Source organism: Oncorhynchus mykiss, chromosome 8 (genome assembly GCF_013265735.2).
Source record: "Oncorhynchus mykiss isolate Arlee chromosome 8, USDA_OmykA_1.1, whole genome shotgun sequence".
Classification (NCBI taxonomy): domain Eukaryota; kingdom Metazoa; phylum Chordata; class Actinopteri; order Salmoniformes; family Salmonidae; genus Oncorhynchus; species Oncorhynchus mykiss.
In genome coordinates, this window is record NC_048572.1 from 8,218,701 (window position 1) to 8,240,228 (window position 21,528).

The 21,528-nt window shown below is 43.6% G+C and overlaps 1 protein-coding gene across 9 annotated transcripts in view; it reads right to left on the minus strand.

Moving 5' to 3' along the window:
- Positions 1 to 21,528, minus strand: part of LOC110529177 (ryanodine receptor 3) — a 245,343-nt gene that overhangs the window by 208,631 nt on the left and 15,184 nt on the right. For all 9 annotated transcript variants that reach the window (XM_036984659.1, XM_036984663.1, XM_036984662.1 and 6 more), the window contains exon 2: positions 11,826 to 11,945. In XM_036984659.1, the coding sequence (XP_036840554.1) occupies positions 11,826 to 11,945 (120 nt within the window). The remainder of the gene's footprint in view (positions 1 to 11,825; positions 11,946 to 21,528) is intronic.

The window sequence follows — 21,528 nt, forward strand, 5'->3', positions numbered from 1 at the left end:
GGAGGGAGGGAGATGGGAGTGAGGGAGATGGGAGTGAGGGAGATGGAGGGAGGGAGATGGGAAGGAGGGAGGTGGGAGGGAGGGAGATGGGAGGGAGTGAGGTGGGAGAGAGATGGGATGGAGGGAGTTGGGAGGGAGGGAGATGGGAGGGAGGGAAATGGGGGAGGGAGATGGTAGGAAGGGAGGTGGGAGGGAGATGAGAGGTAGGGAGGTGGGAGGGAGGGAGGGAGACGGGAGGGAAGGAGGCAGGCGAGAGGGAGGGAGGTGGGAGATGGGAGAGAGGGAGAAGGGAGGGAGGGAGGCAGATGGGAGGGAGGGAGACGGGAGAGAGGGAGGGAGGCAGATGGGAGGGAGGGAGGGAGGCAGATGGGAGAGAGGGAGAAGGGAGGGAGGGAGGCAGATGGGAGGGAGGGAGACGGGAGAGAGGGAGGGAGGCAGATGGGAGGGAGGGAGGGAGGCAGATGGGAGGGAGGGAGGGAGATGGGAGGGAGGGAGGGATATGGGAGGGAGGCGGGAGGGAGGGAGATGGGAGGGAGGTGGGAGGGAGTTGGGAGGGAGGCAGAGAGGAGTGAAGGAGTGGGGAGACGGGAGACGGGAGAGAGGGAGGGATGTGAGGGAGATGGGATGGGGGCAAACGGGAGGGAGGAAAAATTCCAATCTTAGCAAAGATAAATATAAATAGCAGTAAACACTCTATTAGACGAGAGATCCGATGACTTGCATTAGGTCTCAATTACAAGAGGCTTAAAATGGCAGATGAAATTTGACCATGATATTAATACATTTAAATTAATGGACTGACATACATTGCTTTGATACCCCAGCGGCAACATCAATGTTTGACAAACAAACTTCTACAACAGCAGATGCTTGGACGGGAATCAACATAATATAATGAATCTAATTGAAGAATTTTGTTTTACAACTCATTTCCCCCTTACCTAACCAAACCCTTCAATTCTGAAATTAAATATAAGCTGAATATTGTCATGGTGATTCAACTATCATAGCACCATGAGAGGCCTAGTCTTTAATGTTTCATAGCACCATGAGAAGCCCAGTCTTTAATGTTTCATAGCACCATGAGAAGCCTAGTCTTTAATGTTTCATAGCACCATGAGAAGCCCAGTCTTTAATGTTTCATAGCACCATGAGAAGCCCAGTCTTTAATGTTTCATAGCACCATGAGAGGCCTAGTCTTTAATGTTTCATAGCACCATGAGAGGCCCAGTCTTTAATGTTTCATAGCATCATGAGAAGCCCAGTCTTTAATGTTTCATAGCACCATGAGAGGCCCAGTCTTTAATGTTTCATAGCACCATGAGAAGCCTAGTCTTTAATGTTTCATAGCATCATGAGAAGCCTAGTCTTGAAGTTTCATAGCACCATGAGAAGCCCAGTCTTTAATGTTTCATAGCACCATGAGAAGCCCAGTCTTTAATGTTTCATAGCACCATGAGAAGCCTAGTCTTTAATGTTTCATAACACCATGAGAAGCCTAGTCTTGAAGTTTCATAGCACCATGAGAAGCCCAGTCTTTAATGTTTCATAGCACCATGAGAAGCCCAGTCTTTAATGTTTCATAGCACCATGAGAAGCCCAGTCTTTAATGTTTCATAGCACCATGAGAAGCCCAGTCTTTAATGTTTCATAGCACCATGAGAAGCCCAGTCTTTAATGTTTCATAGCACCATGAGAAGCCCAGTCTTTAATGTTTCATAGCACCATGAGAAGCCCAGTCTTTAATGTTTCATAGCACCATGAGAAGCCTAGTCTTTAATGTTTCATAGCACCATGAGAAGCCTAGTCTTTAATGTTTCATAGCACCATGAGAAGCCCAGTCTTTAATGTTTCATAGCACCATGAGAAGCCCAGTCTTTAATGTTTCATAGCACCATGAGAAGCCTAGTCTTTAATGTTTCATAGCACCATGAGAAGCCTAGTCTTTAATGTTTCATAGCACCATGAGAAGCCCAGTCTTTAATGTTTCATAGCACCATGAGAAGCCCAGTCTTTAATGTTTCATAGCACCATGAGAAGCCTAGTCTTTAATGTTTCATAGCATCATGAGAAGCCTAGTCTTTAATGTTTCATAGCATCATGAGAAGCCTAGTCTTGAAGTTTCATAGCACCATGAGAAGCCCAGTCTTTAATGTTTCATAGCACCATGAGAAGCCCAGTCTTGAATGTTTCATAGCACCATGAGAAGCCTAGTCTTTAATGTTTCATAGCACCATGAGAAGCCCAGTCTTTAATGTTTCATAACACCATGAGAAGCCCAGTCTTTAATGTTTCATAGCACCATGAGAAGCCCAGTCTTGAATGTTTCATAGCACCATGAGAAGCCCAGTCTTGAATGTTTCATAGCACCATGAGAAGCCCAGTCTTTAATGTTTCATAACACCATGAGAAGCCCAGTCTTTAATGTTTCATAGCACCATGAGAAGCCTAGTCTTTAATGTTTCATAACACTGGCAATTGAGGTGTGCTTACTGTAGTTAGGTAAAACTAAAGGGTAACTTTGTACAACCTTGTAGATATAAATTCATCTTTATAACAGACCTGGTTATTCTTTCTATGCGGTGTAGTGTTACCTCCCATTTGAAATGAAATATATTCCTTTTCTAAAAGAGTACATTGCCTCTAACCACTGATCCGAGGTCAGCTCTGTATTTCCACACCTGATCGTTAGGGTTCGAATTTGGTATGCGCAAACTGATCCTAGGTGTGCTTCAGGGCATCTTCTTCCATCCTTGTTATACTGTAGTCAGTCACTCCAGGATTTTGTGATTCTGCGATCCCACTGATTTTGGCAAAATGAACAATTGCATAGTATGCAAGGACTTGCAAATTCGACCAATCACTGCACTACTGAAACAGTCAAATCACCCCACAGCGTGTGATTTTAACCAATCACCGCACTACTGAAACAGTCAAATCACCCCACAGCGTGTGATTTTAACCAATCACTGCACTATTGAAACAGTCAAATCATCCCAATATTACTGAATATAGTGATCACAGCACTACAAAAAGAGAGTGTGTGATTTTAACCAATCACTGCACTATTGAAACAGTCAAATCTTCCCACGGCATGTGATTTTAACCAATCACTGCACCTCTATAGCATATACATTTTCCACTCGTCAGCACATTTTCGTAAAACTAATTTGATAAAATCATTGTACATTTCTATGCAAAATGTCATTATTGCAGCAAAATCAACATTTTGGCCCGCAACTAACACAAAAAACTGGAGGGACTGAGAGGCACAGAGCCAGTTGTATCCATAAGAGATGGAAGCGAGGTGTCAACACCTGAGATCACCGTGATGATAACACCTGTAACTCGATAACACCTGGACTTTCTGTCCAAAAATGATGCAGAAAAATGTATCCATGCTTTTGTTACTTCTAGGTTAGACTACTGCAATGCTCTACTTTCCGGCTACCCGGATAAAGCACTAAATAAACTTCAGTTAGTGCTAAATACGGCTGCTAGAATCCTGACTAGAACCAAAAAATTTGATCATATTACTCCAGTGCTAGCCTCTCTACACTGGCTTCCTGTCAAAGCAAGGGCTGATTTCAAGGTTTTACTGCTAACCTACAAAGCATTACATGGGCTTGCGCCTACCTATCTCTCTGATTTGGTCCTGCCGTACATACCTACACGTACGCTATGGTCACAAGACGCAGGCCTCCTAATTGTCCCTAGAATTTCTAAGCAAACAGCTGGAGGCAGGGCTTTCTCCTATAGAGCTAAATTTTTATGGAATGGTCTCCCTACCCATGTAAGAGACGCAAACTCGGTCTCAACCTTTAAGTCTTTACTGAAGACTCATCCTTTCAGTGGGTCATATGATTGAGTGAAATCTGGCCCAGGAGTGTGAAGGTGAACGGAAAGGCTCTGGAGCAACGAACAGCCCTTGCTGTCTCTGCCTGGCCGGTTCCCCTCTTTCCACTGGGATTCTCTGCCTCTAACCCTATTACAGGGGCTGAGTCACTGGCTTACTGGTGCTCTTTCATGCCGTCCCTAGGAGGGGTGCGTCACTTGAGTGGGTTGAGTCACTGATGTGATCTTCCTGTCTGGGTTGGCGCCCCCCCCCTTGGGTTGTGCCGTGGCGGAGATCTTTGTGGGCTATACTCGGCCTTGTCTCAGGATGGTAAGTTGGTGGTTGAAGATATCCCTCTAGTGGTGTGGGGGCTGTGCTTTGGCAAAGTGGGTGGAGTTATATCCTTCCTGTTTGACCCTGTCCGGGGGTATCATCGGATGGGGCCACATTGTCTCCTGACCCCTCCTGTCTCAGCCTCCACTATTTATGCTGCAGTAGTTTATGTTTCGGGGGGCTAGGGTCAGTTTGTTATATCTGGAGTACTTCTCTTGTCTCAGGACTACCTGGCATGATGACTCCTTGCTGTCCCCAGTCCACCTGGCCGTGCTGCTGCTCCAGTTTCAACTGTTCTGCCTGTGATTATTATTATTTGACCATGCTGGTCATTTATGAACATTTGAACATCTTGGCCATGTTCTGTCATAATCTCCACCCGGCACAGCCAGAAAAGGACTGGCCACCCCTCAAAGCCTGGTTCCTCTCTAGGTTCTGGCCTTTCTAGGGAGTTTTTCCTAGCCACCGTGCTTCTACACCTGCATTGCTTGCTGTTTGGGGTTTTAGGCTGGGTTTCTGTACAGCACTTTGAGATATCAGCTGATGTAAGAAGGGCTATTTAAATACATTTGATTAGAACTCGCAAATCACTCCCTAGTCCTCACACACTGGCTAGTCTACCAATCAGTCCTCACACACTGGCTAGTCTACCAATCAGTTCTCACACACTGGCTAATCTACCAATCAGTTCTCACACACTGGCTAGTCTACCAATCAGTCCTCACACACTGGCTAGTCTACCAATCACTCCTCACACACTTGCTAGTCTACTAAACACACCCCAGTCCTCACACACTGGCTAGTCTATCAATCAGTCCTCACACACTGCAAAGTCTACCAATCACTCCACAGTCCTCACACACAGGCTAGTCTACCAATCACTCCCCATTCCTCACACACAGGCTAGTCTACCAATCAGTCCTCACACACTGGCTAGTCTACCAATCACTCCCCATTCCTCACACACAGGCTAGTCTACCAATCAGTCCTCACACACTGGCTAGTCTACCAATCACTCCCCAGTCCTCACACACAGGCTAGTCTACCAATCAGTCCTCACACACAGGCTAGTCTACCAATCAGTCCTCACACACAGGCTAGTCTACCATTAACTCCCCATTCCTCACACACTGGTTAGTTTACCAATGCTTCCTACCACAGTAGAGTTCTCTGTCATTATTATGAAGGTGAGGGAGGATCAGGGAGTTATCCAATACTGTACTTAGAGAGTAGGTGCTTCCTGTATATCCAAGTGAATACATGTTTGTGGTGAGCAACAACATCAAATGTATTATATGAGTCAAGATGGGTGCCAGACTGTGAATCTCCTTTCATTAAAGCTATGTTTCCGGGAGAGCTATTCCTTTAATGGAGGCCCAGACAGAGACCCGGACAGAGACCCTGACAGAGACACAGACAGAGACCCTGACAGAGACCCAGACAGAGAACCCTGACAGAGAGCCTGACAGAGACCCTGACAGAGACCCAGACAGAGACCCAGACAGAGACCCAGACAGAGACCCTGACAGAGACCCTGACAGAGACCCAGACAGAGACCCAGACAGAGACCCTGACAGAGACCCTGACAGAGACCCAGACAGAGACCCAGACAGAGACCCAGACAGAGACCCTGACAGAGACCCAGACAGAGACCCTGACAGAGACCCAGACAGAGACCCAGACAACTCAGAAAAGACAAAGCGGTTTCCTGCCAGGCTAGAAGGCAGTGTGATGACACAGATATATAGGACAGTCAGGAAGGGACGACAGATTTTGCTATGACTATGGCACAGTCAATCATGTGTTAATCACACACACACACACACACACACACACACACACACACACACACACACACACACACACACACACACACACACACACACACACAGGTGGTCTGATTGGTGGGAAGGGAACGAGAAAGGGGCAAACAGAACTATATAAGTTGGGAATTATATGATGAAAAACAGTAGAACTCAAAGCCTTATCTTTCCTATGGCAAAGAGTAGACGTGAATCACAAGCTAAAGTTAGTGTGGCCCACCATTGTGGAAATGTTTTTCATTTAGGAAATCAAAATGATTTTGGGGAAACAATAGTGACGGATAATGATTTAATTGCAAAGGCGGGGTCCATCCAATTATAGCAAAAGTTCTTAGATAGGAGAGACAAAGGGAGGTCCATCCAATTATAGCAAAGAGTTCTTAGATAGGACAAAGGGAGGAACATCCAATTAGAGTAAGTTATTTGCTAAGAGAACAACGGGAGATGAACTGTAATGACATGGTAATCATAGCCAGTGTCGTCTAACTACTGAACTGGTAATCATAGCCAGTGTCGTCTAACTACTGAACTGGTAATCATAGCCAGTGTCCTCTAACTACTGAACTGTTAATCATAGCCAGTGTCCTCTAACTACTGAACTGGTAATCATAGCCAGTGTCCTCTAACTACTGAACTGGTAATCATAGCCAGTGTCCTCTAACTACTGAACTGTTAATCATAGCCAGTGTCGTCTAACTACTGAACTGTTAATCATAGCCAGTGTTGTCTAACTACTGAACTGTTAATCATAGCCAGTGTCGTCTAACTACTGAACTGTTAATCATAGCCAGTGTCGTCTAACTACTGAACTGTTAATCATAGCCAGTGTCGTCTAACTACTGAACTGTTAATCATAGCCAGTGTCCTCTATCTACTGAACTGTTAATTATAGCCGGTGTCCTCTAACTACTGAACTGTTTTGTATTACCATTTCATTTAATATAATGACTGACTGCTGCCCAGGGGTTGGAACCGGTTCAGGGAACCGAACCGAAAACCGGAAAATAACTACAGAAAAAAAGTGATCTCTACTGTTCAGGAACAGAACAGTTATTTTAAAAGCCTGGAAACCATGGAAACCTGTTAATAACATTATTTTACATTTAGGGCATTTTTTAAAAATGAAATCAAATGTTATTTGTTACATGCTTTGTAAACAACAGGTGTAGTAGACTAACAGTGAAATGCTTCTTAATCAACAGGTGTAGACTAACAGTGAAATGCTTCTTAATCAACAGGTGTAGACTAACAGTGAAATGCTTCTTAATCAACAGGTGTAGACTAACAGTGAAATGCTTCTTAATCAACAGGTGTAGACTAACAGTGAAATGCTTCTTAATCAACAGGTGTAGACTAACAGGGAAATGCTTACTTACAGGCCCTTCCCAACAATGTAGAGAGAAAATATAGAAATGATAGAAAAATAATAACAGAAGGAATAAATACACAATGAGTGAAAATAACTTGGCTATATACAACAAATACACAATGAGTAATGATAGCTTGTACACGGGGTACCAGTACTGAGTCCATGTGCAGGAGGTAATTGAGGTAGATATGTACACAAAGGTAGGGATAAAGTGACTAGGCAACAGGATCGATAATAAACAGAAGCGTATGTTATGAGTCAAACTACTTAGTGCAAAAAGGGTCAATGCAGATAGTTAAATAGTTAACCACCTGGACTATTTATCAGTCTTATGGCTCGGGGGTAGAAGCTGTTCAGGGTTTTGTTGGTTCCAGACTTGAGGCATCGGTACTGCTTGACGTGGGGTAGCAGAGAGAACAGTCTATGACTTGGGTGGCTGGAGTCTTTGACAATTTTTAGGGTCTTCCTCTGACATCACCTGGCATAGAGATCCTGGATGGCAGGACGCTTTTGCCCCAGTGATGTACTGGGCCGTACGCACTACAGTCTGTAGCGCCTTGCGGATGGACACCACGCAGTTGCCGTACCAAGAGGTGATGCAGCCATTCAAGATGCTCTCAATGGTGCAGCTGTAAAACTTTTTGAGGATCTGAGGACCCAGTCAAATCTTTTCAGCCTCCTGAGGGGAAAGAAATGTTGTTGTGCCCTCTTCACGACTGTGTTGTTGTGTGTGGGTCATGATCATTCCTTAGTGATGTGGAGGAACTTGAAGCTCTCGTACCCGCTCCATTACAGCCCCATCGATGTGGTAGCGGTCGTTCCCTGTAGTCCATGATCAGCTCCTCTGTTTTGCTGAAGTTGAGCAAGTTGTTTGTCCTGTCACCACACTGCCAGGTCTCTAACCTCCTCCCTATAGGCTGTCTCATTGTCTTCAGTGATCAGGCCTACCACCGCCGTGTAGTCAGCGAACTTAATGATGGTGTTGGAGTCGTGTACGGCCACACTGTTGTGGGTGTACAAGAAGTACAGGAGGGGACTAAGATACAGTATGTACGTACGGTCACTGTGGGGACGATGTCGTTGATTTACTTATTAATGAAGCAGGTGACTGATGTGATAAACTCCTCAATGTTTTTAAATGAATCCTGGAACATGTTCTAGTCTGTGCCAGAGAAACAGTCCTGTAGCTTCATCTGACCACTTCCGTATTGAGTCACTGGTACTTCCTGTTGGAGTTTTCGCTTGCAAGCAAGAATCAGGAGGATGGAGTTATGGCCCGATTTGCCAAATGGAGTGCGAGGGAGAGCTTTGTATGCATTTCTGTGACTGAAATAAAGGTGATATAGAGTGACACGCTGGAAAAAAATTAGACAAGACGGATTTCACTTTCCCTGCGTTAAAAACCACAGGACACTTCGCCTCTGGATGTGCCTTTTGTTTACTTATGGCCCTATACAGCTTGTTGAGTTCAGTCTTGGTTTGTGGTGGTAAACAGACAGCTACGAAAAATATAGATGAAAACTCTATTGGTAAAAAGTAAGTTCTTCAGCTTATCATGAACTATTCTAACTCAGGCAAGCAAAACCTCCAGACTTCCTCCACATTTGAGATCTGCCACCAGCTGTTGTTAACAAAGAGACAGCCCCCCCCCCCCCCCCCCCCCCCCCTAACGCTGCCGTAAGGTCTTGACGACGCATAGTGAAAACGAGCTAGATGTATATTATCCATGTCCTTGTTTAGCCACGACCCCGAAAAGCACAGGATATTACAGTTTTTCAGGTCCCGTTTATAGTATAGTCTCAAACAGTGTTCATCCAGTTTATTCTCCAGTGATTGTACGTTTCCCAATAGAACGGCGGTAGAGTCCGTTTATTTGCTCGCCGAAGTAGTCTCGTCAGGGAGCCCGCTCGTTAACCTGTTTTGCGCCGCCTCTTCCATTTTCAAGTACCGGGGATTATGGCCTGGTCTGGAATGAGCAGTACATCCACAGCTGCCCGACTCAATGAAGTAGAAGTCTTCATTCAAATCGAGATTAGTGATCGCTCTTCTGATGTCCAGAAGCTGTTTTTTGGTCATAGGAAATGATGCCCAGAAATATTATGTGCACAAAAAAAGCTAAGATCAGTGAAAAGAAGGCAGCTATCCACTGCAGTGCTATCTTACATTACTCGCTCTCTCCATCCTGTTTGAAACAAGGCTCTAAATGAATACTGCTAAAAACGGTAGCAAAGCAATTAACTGCGTGTCCTGAACACAAAGTGTTATTTTGGGGGAAAATCCAATATAACATATTACTGAGTACCGCTCTACATATTTTCAAGCATAGTGGTGGCTGCATCCTGTTATGGGTATGCTTGTCATTATTAAGGACTGGGGAGTTTTATCAGGATATAGAAGAAACGGAATGGAGCTAACCTCAGGCAACATCCTAGAGGAAAACCTGGTTCTGTGTGCTTTCCACCAGAAACTGGGATATGAATTTACCTTTCAGCAGGACAATAACCTACAACACAAGGCCACATTCACACTGGAGTTGTTTACCGAGAAGAAAGTGAATGTTTCTGAGTGGCCGAGTTACAGTTTTGATTTAAATCTACTTGCAAATCTATGGCAAGGCCTGAAATGATCAACAACCAATTTGACAGCGCTTGAAGAATTTAGAAAATAATAATAGGTAAATATTGCACAATCCAGATGTGAAAAGCTCATAGAAACTTACCCAGAAACACTACTGTAATCGCTGCCAAAGGTGCTTCTACAAAGTATTCGGGTGTGACTATGTATATGTTTGCTAATTTATAAAAAATAAAATAAAACTTAAATATCACATTTAGATAAATATTTAGACCCTTTAATCAGTACTTTGTTGAAGCACCTTTGGCTGCGATTGCAGCATAACTTCTTCTTGGGTATGACACTACAAGCTTGGAACACCTGTATTTGGGGAGTTTCTCCCATCCTTCTATGCAGATCCTCTCAAGCGCTTTCAGGTTGGATGGGGAGTGTTGCTGCATAGCTATTTTCAGGTCTCTCCAGAGATACTCAATTGGGTTCAAGTCCAGTCCACTCTAAGATATTCAGAGACTTGTCCTGAAGCCACTCCTGCGTTGTTTTGGCTATGTGCTTAGGGTTGTTCTCCTCTTGGAAGGTGAATCTTCGCTCCAGTCTGAGGTCCGTAACAGCGCTATGGAGCAGGTTTTCATCATGGATTTCTTTGTACTTTGCTCCGTTCCTCAATCCTGACTAGTCTCCCACTACCTGCCGTTGAAAAACATCCCAACAGCATGATGCTGCCACCACCATGCTTCACCATAGGGATGGTGCCAGGTTTCCTCCAGATGTGACGCATGGCATTCAGGCTAAAGAGTTCAATCTGGGTTTCATCAGAACAGAGAATCTTGTTTCTCATGGTCTAAGAGACTTTAGGTGCCTTTTGGCAAACAGTGGGCTGTCATGTGCATTTTATTGAGGAGTGGCTTCTGTCTGGCCACTCTACCATAAAGGCCTAATTGGTGGAGTGTTGCAGAGATGGTTGTCCTTCTGGAAGGTTCTCCCATCTTCACAGATGAACTCTAGATCTCTGTCAGAGTGACCATCAGGTTATTGGTCACCTCCCTGACCAAGGCCATTCTCCCCCATTTTCTCAGTTTGGTCAGATGGCCAGCAATAGGAAGAGTCTTGGTGGTTCCAAACATCTTCGATTTAAGAATGATGGAGGCCACTGTGTTCTTGGGGAACTTCAATGCTGCAGACATTTTTTGGTACCCTTCCCCAGATCTGTGCCTTGACACAATCCTGTCTCGGAGCTCTACAGACAATTCCGCCAACCTCATGGCTTGGTTTTTGCTCTGACATTCACTGTCAACTGTGGGAGCTTATATAGACAGGTGTGTGCCTTCCTAAATCATGTCCAATCAACTGAATTTACCACAGGTGAACTCTAATCAAGTTGTAGAAACATCTCAAGGATGATCAATGGAAACAGGATGCACCTGAGCTCAATTTCAAGTCTCATAGCAAAGGGTCTGAATACTTATGTAAATAAGGTATTTCTGTTTTTTATTTTTTATACATTTGTAAATAAATTCTAAAAATCTGTTTTCACTTTGTCATTATGGGGTATTGTGTGTAGATTGTTGAGGATGTTTTAATTGATTGAATCCGTTTTAGAATAAGGCAGTAACGTAACAAAATGTGGAAACAGTCAATGGCTCTGAATACTTTCCGAAGGCTCTGTATATAGGCTACCTGAACAGGAACCCAGTGGACCTGCAGTCTAAGGTACAAACTAGGTACGGTACTGCATTGTAAACAAACACCACTTCCAGCTGACCCCTGGCAGCTATTTAACATATTTGTTCAGGTTTTCAAATTCTCCTTCTGCGAGATGACTTTCCTCCTGCAACCAAACGGTTCAAATTAAGAGCCACCATCAGTACCAAGCATTAAGAGACACTCCTCTTACCTTAGCCTCAGAGGTAGGTTCCAGGAAGCATAGTCGATTACCGAGTCCCTCCACGGACAGACAAAACTTGCGATTCTCTTTCTGGATGGTGGCGACACTTTGAAGCACCACCTCATCATCCTGCCAGAGAAGAAGAGAACATTAGGAGACGTTCTGTACAACATGAGGAGACGTTCTGTACAACATGAGGAGACTTTCTGTACAACATCAGGAGACGTTTTGTACAACATGAGGAGACGTTCTGTACAACATGAGGAGACGTTCTGTACAACATGAGGAGATGTTCTGTACTGGTCCTGGAAAACAAGCAACACAATGCCAACCAGAAATCTGCTTCCACCAGGCCAACTCTTTCTCACCAGGCCAACACTTTAACCAGGCCAACTCCTTCTCACCAGGCCAACTCTTAAAGCAGGCCAACTTTTTCACCAGGCCAAATCTTTCTGACCAGGCCAACTCTTCCTCGACAGGTCAACTCTTTCACCAGGCCAACTCATTCTCACCAGGCCAACTCTTTCACCAGGCCAACTCTTTCATCCAGGACAATTCTTTCACCAGGCCAACTCTTTCTCACCAAGGCCAACTCTTTGTCACCAGGCCAACTCTTTCTCACCAGGCCAACTCTTTCTCACTAGGCCAACTCTTTCTCACTAGGCCAACTCTTTCTCAACAGGCCAACTCTTTCTGACCAGGCCAACTCTTTCTGACCAGGCCAACTCTTCCTTACCAGGCCAAATCTTTCACTAGGCCAACTCTTTCACCAGGCCAACTCTTTCACTAGGCCAACTCTTTCACCAGGCCAACTCTTTCACCAGACCAACTCTTTCTCACCAGTGCAGATAAAGATGGAGATATGAGGAGAACAGACTTCAAGATCAGACTACTGAGATGCAGGCAGGATATTGGGTTTAAAATGGGTCAACAGTCTCAGTCTTACACCAAATACTTCAGATTTGTTTTCCTCTCGCCGTGCTATACGAGATAAATGTATAATCAAGGATAGTCATCGATGATATCTCTGTTTCTCCGCCCTTACAAACACATCAAACGCTGGAGGGTCATTGTGCTGAGCAGGCCCATGCAAGATTTATGAATGGAATGAAAAGATAGTAAGAACATGAATAATTCATATATAATCATCTGTTTTATCAGCATATATAATCATATCAGAGGAAAAGAGCTAGAGAGGATAACCGATTGGTCTTGGTATCAAAAACAGTATTAAAAAGTCAAAAAGTTACAGCCCTTCTGTTGCTAGAAACAGTACGTTACACATGAAAACTAGGTTCTGAAATCTTGTTTTCAACCCCGGTTCCATTATTAAACTGATTCAGGGAAACCTGGGTCTTATTCACAAATGTACACCACAGCAAAACATTTTGCAACGGCAAAAAAATAACAAGCTTTTTGTAGTGGACAAGTTTAGGTAATTTCTCTCCATTTCCTTCCTAGTGAATACGACCCTGGTTTTAATGCATGAGGAAAGTTACGGTTGGACTGTAGTCAGGAGATCCAACTATTGATCCTATGTCTCTACCACTGTGTACTCCCACTCAGGCCACGGATATTGATTTGTGTCTCTGACGTTTTCTCTCTCTCTCTCTCTCTCTCTCTCTCTCTCTCTCTCTCTCTCTCCCTCCCCACATTGATTGGAACTGATTGTTACTATGGTTTTGTGCCTCTGGCTCTATTCAAGCAGTATTGCTTCATTACATCCAGCCCTCCTCACACAGCTGGAGCTACCAGCTGGTCAGTGTATCAGAGTGGCTCCTCATCTCATCTACCTGATGACGTAGTCCTGCCTGGGGTCAATTCCCACCAACGTCACCCTTAAAACATTCAACCGGCACCTCTGGTTTACGTTTGTTGACCTTCTAAACCACACAATTACATATAAGTCATGTAATTCAACTCACCACAACTGCTGCTTAGTTTGAGATCTACATCATTATGCAATAATGTTCTAAATGATTGGCCCCCCACAAAAAGCCACAACAATTCCATTATAAACATGTGAATGTTGGTCATAAACGATAGGCACAAGGCTAAGTAAGCTAACTGGACTCACACTGTGGTTATACTTTATAACAGATGCTTGTGGTCTGAATGATTTCGCATGAAGTGAAATGTCAAACTGTTACTGACAGACGGGGGCTCGACGGACATGAGAATGTTGATCATAAACGATAGGCACAAGGCTTTAGTAATACAACATTTACTGTCAGCTAACTGGACTCACACTGTGGTTGTACTTTAGAACAGATGCTTGAGGTCTGAGTAATGTGAAATGTCAAACTGTTACTGACAGAGGGGGCTCGACGGACTGAAGAGAGGAGGCTTCCAACTCTACGGAAGCAAGTTTGATTTCTTAATTAACCTATAGTACATATCTATCTCTCGCTCTCTCTCGCTCTCTCTCTCTCTCTCTCTCTCTCTCTCTCTCTCTCTCGCTCTCAGTGGATTAGACATAAGGCAGAAAGCATTGATGTTGGCCCAGAGTCTGGGAGTTGCTCCCTCTGAAAGACTGGGGGCTGCAAAGCTACCATTTTCCCTATATAGGGCCCATAAAGTTCAGGGAAAATGTAGTGCACTATATAGTACCCTGGCCTGCAGAAGATCTCAGTAACGCAGGCTTGTCTCCCCTTTAAAATTAAGTAAATGTTTTGCTTTCTTTTCATACACCACCGACTGTTCGGGATAGCTGGTATTTCTGGTAGCTGAGAAAACTTAGCAGCAGAACAACTGGAATGCTGGGTGTTTGAGAGGGAGAGGTAGAGAGAGAAAGAGAGAGAGAGAGAGAGAGAGAGAGGTAGAGAGAGAGAGGGAGGGAGAGAGAGATAGAGAGAGAGGTAGAGAGAGAGAGAGAGAGCGAGAGAGAGAGGTAGAGAGAGAGAGAGAGAGGTAGAGAGAGAAAGGGAGGGAGAGAGAGAGAGAGAGGTAGAGAGAGAGAGAGAGAGAGAGAGAGAGAGAGAGAGAGAGAGAGAGGGGTAGAGAGAGAGAGGGAGGGAGAGAGAGAGAGAGAGGTAGAGAGAGAAAGAGAGAGAGAGAGAGAGAGAGAGAGAGAGAGAGAGACATGTAGTGTAGATGTATGAGTGTTTGTGTGTTCGTGTGTGTGTGTGCGTACAAGCTTGTTATGTGTGTATTTGTATATACAGCAGATGTAACCATAAGCCCCCTGGATAGGTGTAAAGCGTCTCAGTAGGACCAAAGCCTTCCACAGAGCTCCTGTCTTTGTAGGGGGCTTCTCACTCTCTCCCGATCTCAAGGCTTGATCCTGAGCCAGAGAATCTCAATCTGAGTCTGCAGCCAACTGATCCTGTGACAGCAGTAGCATGAAGGAAGGCTGTAGCCACCCAGACCTGGGTTCAAATAGTATTATGTATATTTGTTCAAATATGTCTGCTTCGCTTGATTGAGCTTGCCTGGCACAATGGAAGCAATGGAACAGTCCCAAAAGTGGTAACCCCACCTTTTTTCGTGCTTCTCGTTCTTCAGACAGGCTCAATCAAACGCTTAAAGTAATTTGGAAGAAAACAATCAATATTTGAACCCAGGTCTGAAACCATCTGTTAGAAAGCTAAAGAGCCGCATCACAGTCTATCTATAGGGCCCTAGGGGGCTGCTGCCTGCGTAAGGGAGAGGAGGATCCACCCAAGTCCCCAACTTTCAAGAGCAGAGCAGAGAGTCCCCCCCTCCACCAACCATCACACCACCCCTCTGGCTCTCTCCAGCCTGCTCAGAGCATATGCCACTCAACCTTGGAAGTACTCTTCCTTCCTCGTTGCCTTCGTCTTTCTCTCTCTGTCGCCCTCTCGCTCTCTCTCTTCTTCTCTCTCTCTCTGTCGCTCTCTCTCTCCTTCTCTCTCTCCTTCTCTCTCTCTCCATCTCCTCTTCTCTAAGCAGCAGACCTGGGACCTGCTTAAAGGACAGGAGCAGGTGTGTGTGGCCTGATGGATCCACAGGGTGGTAACCTGAGATCCACCGATACTCCGCTGAGCCAAATAAACTGTCACAACTCCTCCTCCACCCACCCTCCACCGACCCCCAGCCAACCTGCACTTATACTATATACTATACTACTTTGACACGGATGATGTTCACATGCTCAGTTGGAGGTTTGGGAGAAGACACGGGAAAGTAGACTACTAGATACTGAATGGAAGCAATGAGGTTAATACTGTGTAAAGCCTTGTTCCCACCTGCCAGGGTGTGGAGTAGACCTCCTAACAGACGGACGGGGTTAGGAGTCGTACATGTCTCATAAAAGTCAGACGAGGCGATAAGTGCTGATAGAGTTAGATGTTTCTAGCTAATATAAGAACACCAGGCTCAACAGTAAGAAAACATTGTGACAACGATTACAAGACAACAATTTGTGTAGCCAAATGTTGCATTAATCTGAAAGATAACATGACTAATCTGAAAGATAACATGACTAATCTGAATGATAACATGACTAATCTGAATGATAACATGACTAATCTGAATGATAACATGACTAATCTGAATGATAACATGACTAATCTGAATGATAACATGACTAATCTGAATGATAACATGACTAATCTGAATGATAACAGGACTAATCTGAATGATAACATGACTAATCTGAATGATAACATGGTTAATCTGAATGATAACATGACTAATCTGAATGATAACATGACTAATCTGATAACATGACTAATCTGAATGATAACATGACTAATCTGAATGATAACATGACTAATCTGAATGATAACATGACTAATCTGAATGATAACATGACTAATCTGAATGATAACATGACTAATCTGAATGATAACATGACTAATCTGAACGATAATATATCTAATCTGAATGATAACATGACTAATCTGAATGATAACATGACTAATCTGAAAGATAACATGACTAATCTGAATGATAACATGGTTAATCTGAATGATAACATGGCTAATCTGAAAGATAACATGACTAATCTGAATGATAACATGGCTAATCTGAATGATAACATGACTAATCTGAAAGATAACATGACTAATCTGAACAATAACATGGCTAATCTGAATGATAACATGACTAATCTGAATGATAACATGACTAATCTGAAAGATAACATGACTAATCTGAATGATAATATGACTAATCTGAATGATAACATGACTAATCTGAAAGATAACATGACTAATCTGAATGATAACATGACTAATCTGAATGATAACATGACTAATCTGAAAGATAACATGACTAATCTGAATGATAACATGACTAATCTGAAAGATAACATGACTAATCTGAATGATAACATGGTTAATCTGAATGATAACATGGCTAATCTGAAAGATAACATGGCTAATCTGAAAGATAACATGACTAATCTGAAAGATAACATGACTAATCTGAATGATAACATGACTAATCTGAAAAGTATGTGAGGTAAAAAGCAGTGGACATTGGACCCACGCTGGACAAAGGCTCCATGCCAAACATCATTGAATGTGGTGGTTACTTACTAATTTATGAAGTGTGAAAATAAATTAACATGTAATAGTTTTCTGTGTGTTTCCTCTTCGAATCAAAAGGTTTTAGGCCTCAGGAAATCAGAGAGAAAGAGAAAGAGGGAGGGAGGGAGGGAGGGAGGGAGGGAAAGAGAGAGGGAGAGAGGGAGGGAGGGAGGGAGGGAGGGAGGGAGGGAGGGAGGGAGGGAGGGAGGGAGGGAGGGAGAGAGAGAGAGAGAGAAAGAGAGAGGGAGAGAGAGAGAGAAAGGGAGAGGGAGAGAGAGAGAGGGAGAGAGAGACGCTGAGATAGAGACAGAGAGAGAAACAGAGAGAGTGCTAGTACATTTCAAATCTACTGAACCTCACCACAGCCACAGGAACCTAAAATAACCCAGATTCATCATCAGCCCTGTGTTCAGCTAGTCACCTCCTGCTCTCACTGAGTTCTGGGCCCTAAGCAGGTTAACTACTGAGACAGCCTGTTACATATAAAGTCTGTTACATGTTCAACAGCCTGGTATTGGCCCACAGAGTCTGTTACATGTTCAACAGCCTGGTATTGGCCCACATAGTCTGTTACATGTTCAACAGCCTGGTATTGGCCCACAGAGTCTGTTACATGTTCAACAGCCTGGTATTGGCCCACAGAGTCTGTTACATGTTCAACAGCCTGGTATTGGCCCACAGAGTCTGTTACATGTTCAACAGCCTGGTATTGGCACTGAGTTTAATGAGATGTTTGGGTCTGGATGAGGGCCTGGATGGCGATGGTCGGTGAGAGTAGGCACACATCCACCTCTCACCACCGAGACCCCCGGACATCCACCTCTCACCACCGAGACCCCTAGGCACCCAGACATCCACCTCTCACCACCGAGACCCCCAGACACCCAGACATCCACCTCTCACCACCGAGACCCCCAGACATCCACCTCTCACCATCCAGACCCCCAGACATCCACCTCTCACCATCCAGACCCCCAGACATCCACCTCTCACCATCCAGACCCCCAGGCACCCAGACATCCACCTCTCACCATCCAGACCCCCAGGCACCCAGACATCCACCTCTCACCATCCAGACTCCCAGACAACCACCTCTCACCATCCAGACCCCCAGGCACCCAGACATCCAACTCTCACCAACCACTGCTATCAAGACCCCCAGGCCCCTAGAGAACCAGCCCACCGCCACCCAGATACCAAAAATATATATATACTTACCAATTGTCCTTTTGTAATAAACCAATTGTACAAATAGTAGTGTCAGCTGTGGTAGCATAACACATATTGAGTGGGCTGTCGCTGCTGTGTCTCTGTGGGAGTATATACATACTGTAGGCAGAGAGTCACTGGAACCAGTATGGCCTCTGCTTGAGAATTTAAAATTAGACTTACAGAAGAAATGCTGGAATGCTTTCAGTAGGCACAAAACAGAGGGAAACAAGGAAGGGAATTTCGTGAAATCGAAAGGCTACCACCTCCGAGACTTGAATCGTTTTAGTGAGAACTTGACAAGGAGTTCCTGTGTATTTATTGGGGCAATCAACTTTGAACTTTGAACTTGAAACAATAAGCAGAATGCTCAGTTTGCTTACGATTCCAAAATGTTTTCTCCTGACTGACCTTAAAAACCACTTAAGTTGTTTTTGACAGTTTTTATCGACACAAAAAAAAAATTACAGATTGTTGCAATGGTGAAGTTGTATGCTGTAAAACCTCTGAAATGTTCATAGCTGTCATTTTTTAAATATATTTTTTCATTTTTACTAGGCTAGGCTACCCTGCCGCCCCTCCACTCTAACCACTAGGCTACCCTGCCGCCTCTACACTCTAACCACTAGGCTACCCTGCCGCCCATTTGAAGGTTAATGTCTCACAGTCGACAAGCACAATAGATGTAATCACATTAAAGGAGCAATCTGCAGTTGCTGCATCCATTTTTGGACTTAAATTAATGATATGTACCCATTTATTCTTGAGGAATAAGACGTATAAATGCCTCATGAGCTTAGTTCAACTGTTGTACCCCATCAGGACACAAACTATAAGCTTGTTTTACTCAATACATGAAATCAAAATTATAGTTTTAACCACGGATGGTCAGTCTTTGCATCCAGAGCTTTATCTATGAATTTGAGAGTGGCTACATTTCTCTAGCCCCATCCCTCATCTCTTTACTTTGAACATAACTAAACCATAAACCATAACTCTCTGTTCATTTTCTCTACCATGAGACAAAAAACAGTTGTTTAGCATCATCTCTTGTTTTCTTAGTTTTTTTTTATAAAAAAAAACGATTTCTTTCATATTATTGGACTATATATGCAGTACCAGTCAAAAGTTTGGACACACCTACTCATTCAAGGGTTTTTCTTTATTTGTACTATTTTCTACATTGTAGAATAATAGTGAAGACATCAAAATTATGAAATAACACATATGGAATCATGTAGTAACCAAAAAAGTGTTAAACAAATCAAAATATATTTGAGATTTGAGATTATTCAAAGTAGCCACCCTTTGCCTTGATGACAGTTTTGCATACTCTTGGCATTCTGTCAACCAGCTTCATGAGGTTGTCACCTGGAATGCATTTCAATTAACAGGTGTGCCTTGTTAAAAGTTCATTTGTGAAATGTATTTCCTTTTAAGGCATTTGAGCCAATCAGTTGTGTTGTGACAAGGTAGGGTTGGTATACAGAAGTTGGCCTTATCGGGTATATGTAGTCCATATTATGGCAAGAACAGCTCAAATAAGCAAAGAGAAACGACAGTCCATCATTACTTTAACACATCAGTCTTATCGGATAATTACATCAATGATTAGTCAGATAATTTTAAGAATTTTGAAAGTTTCTTCAATTGCAGTGGCAAAAACCATCGAGCGCTATGATGAAACTGGCTCTCATGAGGACCGCCACAGGAAAGGAAGACCTCTGGTGCAGAGGATAAGTTCATTACAGTTACCAGCCGCAGAAATTGCAACCCAAATAAATGCTTCACAGAGTTCAAGTAAAAGACACATCTCCACATCAACTGTTCAGAGAAGACTGTGTGAAACAGGCATTCATGGTCAAATTGCTGCTAAGACACCACTGAGAGTTTTGGTTCCAATTGCCATGTCTTTGTGAGATGCAGAGTAGGTGAACGAATGATCTCTGCATGTGTGGTTCCCAACATGAAGCATGGAGGGGGAGGTGTGATGGCGTGGGGGTGCTTTGCTGGTGACACTGTCTGTGATTTATTTAGAATTCAAGGCACACTTAACCAGCATGGCTACCACAGCATTCTGCAGTGATACGCCATCCCATCTGGTTTGCGCTTAGTGGGACTATAATTTGTTTATCAACAGCACAATGACCCAAAACCTCCAGGCTGTTTAAGGGCTATTTGACCAAGAAGGGGGGTGATGGAGTGCTGCATCAGATGACCTTGATTCCACAATCCCCCGACCTCAACTCAAATGAGATGGTTTGGGATGAGTTGGATCGAGTGAAGGAAAAGCAGCCAACAAGTGCTCAGCATATGTGGGAACTCCTTCAAGACTATTAGAAAAGCATTCCAGGTGAAACCTGTTTCGAGAATGCCAAGAGTGTGTAATGCTGTCATTGAGGCAAAGGGTTGCTACTTTAAGAATATAAAATATAAAATATATTTTGATTTGTTTAACACTTCTTTAGTTATTACATAATTCCATATGTGTTATTTCATTGTGTTTATGTTGTCACTATCATTCTACAATGTAGAAAATAGTAAAAAAATAAAGAAAAACCCTTTAATGAGTCGGTGTGTCCACACTTTAGACTGGTTTTATTTATTTAACCTCTAGCCAAGTCAGTTATGAACAAATTCATATTTACAATTACGGCCTACCCCGAGCCAAACCCGGACAACGCTGGGCCAATTTGCGCCGCCCTACGGGTCTCCCAATCACGGTCGGATGTGATACAGCCTGGATACTGGTGCTGTATATACAGTATAAAATGACACTTCATTTTTGGCATGAAAAAACAGCAAGATATTAATATCAATACAATATATTATATCACATTTACATTTCTTAATCAGTTTTTTACCATGGGCGAGGAGGACGCTTTGTTACTGCTGATGGCCGCTATAATGTTACTTGCAGCATATTGCCTTAAACAAGCATATTGCCTTAAAGCATCATATTGCCTTAAAGCATCATATTGCCTTAAAGCATCATATTGCCTTAAACC